The sequence below is a fragment of the Hipposideros armiger genome, unplaced genomic scaffold (assembly GCF_001890085.2).
Source record: "Hipposideros armiger isolate ML-2016 unplaced genomic scaffold, ASM189008v1 scaffold_123, whole genome shotgun sequence".
Lineage (NCBI taxonomy): Eukaryota > Metazoa > Chordata > Mammalia > Chiroptera > Hipposideridae > Hipposideros > Hipposideros armiger.
The window spans coordinates 3197194-3203698 of record NW_017731473.1 but is presented as its reverse complement, the minus strand read 5'-3'; the positions used below and the strand labels follow the sequence as shown (position 1 = coordinate 3203698).

General features: G+C 44.6%; 1 protein-coding gene across 8 annotated transcripts in view; it reads right to left on the bottom strand.

Moving 5' to 3' along the window:
- Positions 1–187: 187 nt before the first annotated feature.
- Positions 188–6505, bottom strand: part of CNTRL (centriolin) — a 77457-nt gene continuing 71139 nt past the window's right edge. For all 8 annotated transcript variants that reach the window (XM_019648244.1, XM_019648248.1, XM_019648247.1 and 5 more), the window contains 5 exons: positions 4917–5189; positions 4678–4740; positions 2161–2367; positions 863–949; positions 188–605 (listed from right to left, as the gene is read on the bottom strand). In XM_019648244.1, the coding sequence (XP_019503789.1) occupies positions 890–949; positions 2161–2367; positions 4678–4740; positions 4917–5189 (603 nt within the window). In that variant the 3' untranslated portion in view covers positions 188–605; positions 863–889. The remainder of the gene's footprint in view (positions 606–862; positions 950–2160; positions 2368–4677; positions 4741–4916; positions 5190–6505) is intronic.

The following is a 6505-nucleotide window of genomic DNA, read 5'->3' as shown; positions in this document are numbered from 1 at the left end:
TGAAGTATAGTAGTTTTATAATAGATTATTTCCAAAGGTGAAATATAATCGATAGGTACAACAAACTTCAACCTCCAGGCAAAAGATGGAAAACCATTTGGAAGATTGTCATTTCTTAGAATTAAGGTAATAATTTGATGGTTTTACTGTAGACCTATGAAATGTGAAGTCAGACAATAGCCCCAAATTTATTTTTTATTTTCATATGAAAATAGATTTTAAGCAAAATCCAAAAATAACTTTTGACACTATAAATGAAGAGGGGGGTAAGTACACTTTTCTTTGTAACTAGATTTTAACATTCAAATTTGCAGTTACATTCAGCATTGGTTTTATAACAACACATTACCAAGATTAAAAAAAACCCTCAGCCACCTAGGGCCCTGCTTTAAATTGTAGACAACTATTCCATGTGTACAAGTGATTTACAAAAACCCTGGCCTTAATGGTACCAGTGCAATAAACTACAATGGAGTTTGAGCATCTGAACTCACTGGATCTTGATAAAAACCAAGTGGCATTTCAACTATGAAGTCAGTGAGGTAGTGAAGAAGGTATTTCCTCAGAGTTCTGCAGGAACGTTATCGGGCTGAGCCATTCTCTTCCTGCAGTAAGAAAGAAAGGAGGAATTCTTGAGACAGTAAAAACAGGTCTTAACTAACAGAACAGTGATAGCATGATGGCTAATAGGTAAAATACATGTTTGAATACCTCTGGAAAATGTTTTAAGATGAACAAGCCACTGTACAAAATTATCTGAGAAAAAAGTTAACAGGTTACTTTTCTTAAGACTATAAGCTAGAATTCAAGACCTTCCAATCGAAAGTGCTAGTTAAAACAACTATTTATTGGTAACACGTACCCTGTGAGCAGGAAGCTGGGAATGGCATCAGTGTCGGTAACCGTCTGGTGATTGTGACGGACCTTGTAGAACTTGTTGGAAGGAGCTCTGGAAAGAAGAGAGAGAAACCATTAGGCACAGAAGCCAGCCCCCTAACTCCAACATAGTTCAGGCTTTTATCCCACAGAGACCTGGATTATGACCTGGACTCCAAATCTAACAATCTTACCTCTACCCATTGTGCCTCTAACACCCCCCCCCCCCCCCCCCCCCCGTTATTCTCTTGAACTCTCTGGCTGCCACCATGAGCTGGTTAGTGGACCTGTCCCCCAAGCCCCTATGCGCTCATCTCCCGCAACTTAGGGCTGTCTTATCTCCAAAGCCACCTCCTTTTCAACGCGGTGCCTCTTGACACTTCCTTGAGGCCTGTCCTGAGGACCCAAGCCTAGCTGACTTGGGTCCTATCACAGAAGGTTTTAAGGTAATCATATTTAAATCTTGGCTCTGCTACTAATGAGCTGCCTGTTACAGAGGCAATTGTCCTTGAAGTTCCTTGTGGCTCAACCATATAATACACTGCTCTGTGGTAAAGACAGATTAGCCCCTAAGGTCTGGTTTTGTCTTTTGCTGTGACCTTGACATTTCTCATTTTATACAATTTCCTTATCTGTATAAAGGAATAATCCTACCTCCAGGATGTAAAGACTAAATGAGATAATGTACATGAAGGGTTTAGTACATGCACACAGCATAGGCACTCAGAAATGGTAGTAGCTATTATCTGTCTCTGACAGTAATACTGTGTTGCTGTTTACCAATCCAGGAGTATATTTCATGTTCCTCCTAAATGAGTATGAACCTTATCGAGGTCACACAGAAAACCTCTGTTGTGAAATTAAGGGTTTCCTTATAGACCCTGGGGTAAGAGGTCTGCGTTCCAACAGTTGTCTGTCCCCAGGATACAGGGGTCCCCGAGAGACTAAACCAGGACTCAAACTGGCCTCACAGGCCTCATGTCTTTATACTAACCCAGCAGAGAATAAGGAGGTCCAGAAGTAGAGGACAACAGCTGCATTACCTGCCCCAGCCTCCAGTTCTAGTCCGTCTCCGAAGCCATCACGTACCCTCTTTCTACATCTACCAACCAGATGATTCCAGTTTTCCCAGGAACCATGAAAAAACAGTCTTTCCTAAGACAATTTTCCCAGCAGTTCGAAGGAGGCATTTTTGCCCTCCTGAGTCTCCCCTAGTTGGTGTACACCAAAGCTTTCGGGTCCTTTCCGTGTACAGATCAGACCCTGTGATGAGCTTCCTCTTACCTGGTTGGGTCCAAGCTGGCAGTCCTCTGCAAGGGACGACTCCAGCTGAGACAGACTGGGGGACAACGTGGAATCCACAGAGGAGCTGGTGACCAATTCCCCTAAAGCATCGACTTGTCTCCTCAGGCTGTGTAACGTGCCCTCTGTCTGCCGTTTCCCTTTGATTAAAACTTCCGCTTGCTTGGACATACAGTGTCGCAGTTGGGCCTGAAAGTGTTATGGTGCAACTTAGGGTTTTACACAGAAGAAATGTTAGTTTAACATTCGACAGGCAAGTCTATCATAAAGTAGGAATGGCTGCTAAAAAAGCTCGTCCTAAACACCACAATCCATGCGGCGCACGACTCTTGGTGCACATACGCTTTTACATCCTGTGCTGTCATCAGCTGGGCCTTTCCTCAGCCTGGCCTCCCCACTGTAACAACACCGGATTCCTGCACCCCAGAGCCCCATTAAACTGCTGCCGCACCTCTCTCCTCCTCATCTGCCCAGACTCAGAAGGCTGGGTTACACTTGACATCTTCAGGGTCTCTCCCAGTGTATTTCGTCTCCACCACAGGCTCCTTTCTGGCTTTGCCCAGTGATTCTCTCAAAGTCTACAGCAGCCCTGACCCACAGAACTTTCTGTGATGGGAATGTCTTCTATCTGTGCTTTCCAAGAATACAGTAATCCCACGGGGCTACTGACAGCTGGAAATGTGGCAACTGAAGAGCTGAAATTTTCGACCTGATTTAATTGTAATGATTTTACATAAATACCATATTTGCCGGCGTATAAGACGATTTTTTGGCCCTGAAAAATATGCCTCCAAGTGGGGGGTCGTCTTATACGCCAGGTACACTTCAGATAGACTGCCCATAGTGCTTGCCCCGTGCCATAGTGGCCTCCCGATGCCCGCCCACTTCATTCCACATACTGGTCAGGCATCAGCAGCGCTGCTGGGTGTGTGCTCGGCTGTTATGCGATTTTGCTGTTATGCGATTTTACCACACTCGCAAAATCGCACACAGCCGACCATACACCCAGTATGATAGCGCAAAATCGCGAATCGCGCGATACTATACTGGGTGTATGGTCGGCTGTGTGCGATTTTGCGAGTGTGGTAAATTCGGGTTACCGTATATTTCTTTACATACCGTATGCATTGAAGATTCGCGATTTTGCGCTATCATGGTGCCTGTTAGAATGTTGAAGAGCTCGCACTTGCGCACTAGTGAGGTCCCAGGGAGATGCTGATGCAAGGGTGGACCAGACTGCTATAGTGACAGGGCGGGCAAACAGGGAGCAGGGACCAATCAAATCAGGCTTTGTATACAGCCAACAGCCAACCACAATACTGCACCATTGTACAGTACAGCATAGAAAATGTCGACCAGTCAAACCCCGATCATCCCTATCATGGCACCAGCCAAAAGAAAGAAGTATGATGCAAATTTTAAACTGAAAGTTATAAACTTTGCTAAGGAAAATAATAATTGTGCTGCTGCAAGACAATATGGAGTAACAGAAAAGATGGTTCGGGACTGGAAATCAAATGAGAAAGCATTAAAGAGTATGCCAAGGGGTAAGTGTGCATTAAGAAGAGGCACCCCACACTGGCCAGAACTCGAAAAACATGTAGCAGACATGGTGGCTCAACATCGCCAAAACGGTTATGTGGTGACACGAAATACAATACGCTTGTTTGCACTTCAGTGGGCCAAATCAAATCTGATATTGTTTTACCTTTTATTTGGTGTGTGGAAGGTGTGCGGAAGAGGGGGTAGTCTTATACGGCGAGTATATAACAAACTCTGTATTTTGAGTGGAAATGTTAGGGGGTTGTCTTATACGCCCAGTCGTCTTATACGCCGGCAAATACGGTAGCTGCATGTGCCTGGAGGCTACTGGAGGTCAAGGCCCCTACTCACTCATCCGGCCCATGTGCTGTTCCCCAAAGATGCACTGTGTCCTCTGGTTCCACCTCATGCTCATCTTCCAACTCCCACCTCTACTTCTAAGCCCAGATCTTTAAGTCAACACTGACCACTAAATAAATCCTAGACTCCTGTTTTCAGCTACCAACAGACAGACAGACATGCTTCCCTGATGTCTCACAGGCCTTCAAACTCAACACATCTGCCCAACGACTTCTTATCTGACACCCAAGCCTCCTTTTCCAGTATTCCCAATCTTTCCCCCAACACTGGCCTGTGAGCTTATTGTTGATCCCTGCATCTCTATTTCCTGTCCCAAATGCTTAGGTTCTGTCAGTTTTAGTAGAGGCGAAGCAGCATCACACAGGTTAAAGGACACTGAGCTTACCCCCAGAGCTCATGGTTTTGTACTGAGCCTGCCATTTACTATTAACAGCTGTGTGATGCCAAACTCTCTGAGCTTCGATCATATAATCTTTACAACTGCTGGGAGTGCTGCGACAGAGCCAGTGTGACAGCCGTGTGTGAAGCAAGCCATTTCCCTACTCTCCTCCCTGTGCCAAGTATCTCACATTACTTAAGAATTTTTAAGAGGGCAACCTTGAGTCGATCTTCACGATGACGCAGTTTCTCCCGCAGTGCTTCTCCACGCCAGTGTTCATCCTTTTTGAGAGGGAAAGCGAAACATCAAAGGGTCACCAAACGCCTCTCACTAACCAGCCAGCCTTGCCCTCCTCCTTACCTCCGTACCCCCAAGCCTGGTTTTCAGCTTATTGGGGGAAGGTGGGAACCAAATTATCCTTCTACGAAGTCCAGAGAACAACAGGGTACACGCTTACCATTATGTGAACTTGGGAAATATTCAGTTTTTCTTCAAAAGGTGATGGTCTGTCACTCACGGGGAATGGGAAGTTCTCTTTCAAGCTTTCCAACCCTCCCTTTAGGTTTTCGTTCCTTTCCAGAATAGCTTCCAGGTCTTCTGGTAGTTCTGGAAGAAACTGGTTGAGATTCTTCAGGCTGGTTCTGATTTCACCTTTCACCTCAGATTTAAGTGTCCTCATTGCTTCACTGATTTCCATTTGTCTTCTCTCCAAATCTTTTTGGTTAGCCATCTGAAGAGTGAGAGTCAAATACCATTGGTAAAGTCTGGGACTTATTGGGAGTTGGTTAACGTGTTTGATGTGTCATGAATTTAAAGATCTACAAATGTCAAAAACTTGTGATTTTTTAATTACTCAAGTATCTATCATGTACCGAGTAAACAATTTTGCTGGCATTTTGACTAGGGCAACTTCTATTTAGAAAAGCATGTGTTCCCTGAAAGTATATTACTCTATAGAAGTCAGTCTCTCTGGAGTTGGATGGTGCTGGATTGCAATCCCACTGCCAGTAAACATGGCCAGAATGATTTAGGACAAGGTAGCCAACTTCTGAACCTCTGTTACCTCGTGTATACATTAAGATAATACCTGGCGTTCAAAAATGTGAGAACTAGGTGAGAATTTTTATGAAGCACCTTAGTGGTAACCAATAAATGGCAACTACAATAATTAAACCCCAAAGGAGGAAATAGCCATTTACTGATCTAGATTATAAACAGTAATGCCGGGGTCTTAGACGTGATCTGGTCAAATGCTTTCATTTTATAGGGGAAGAGTATGGTGGTCTGGGCCTTCCCGAAGCTCCCACAGGTGCTGCAGACTGTTTAACACCTGAGATTACTCTGTGTGGCTCTCTCCATAAAGAGCTTAGCGGCAATATTAGAGTCATGCCCACTGCTAGTTGCCCTTACGAGTTTGCAGAGGCTTGGGGCCTTTAAATAAAAGTTACTTTTTTGTTTTCACCAAAGGGGGTGTGCAAGGGGTGGGGTGGAGGCACAGATGAAACTGAATGGCCACATGGAGTCGTCCAAAGGACAGTGTGGCAGGTCAGCCTGACTAGTGTTCAGGGCGGCCCAGATGCTGCCACCGGCTAAGGGACACCAGGGGCGTCTAGGATTAGACTTGCCCCATCTGAGCAGTGAACAGCTCTCACCGCTGTAACACTGGCTCTATTGCAGCACTTGGCAGTTTTATAGGTGACATGGTCGCAGGATATCAAAAGTTCCTCTAGTCATTTTTCCTTGTCCAGGGGTTTGGCTCTTATAGACATGTTTCTGGCATAAAATCTAACATTTCAACATACTTCTTTGGGACATGATACAATTTTAGGCTGAAGAACTTCATTTTTCTCTCAAAACCTAACATAAAAAGCTTGTTGACCTTAAGGGAATTTTAAAAGTATATTTTGAACAATTTCTTGCGGAGGCACATTTCTAAATTTTATGACTAGAAAAACAGATGTGACTTAAAGGACATCCATATAGACAGCTTTTCACCATTTTCACAAAGAAAGACTCCTTGTAAGGAACTACTAAAGCGCCCCCCCC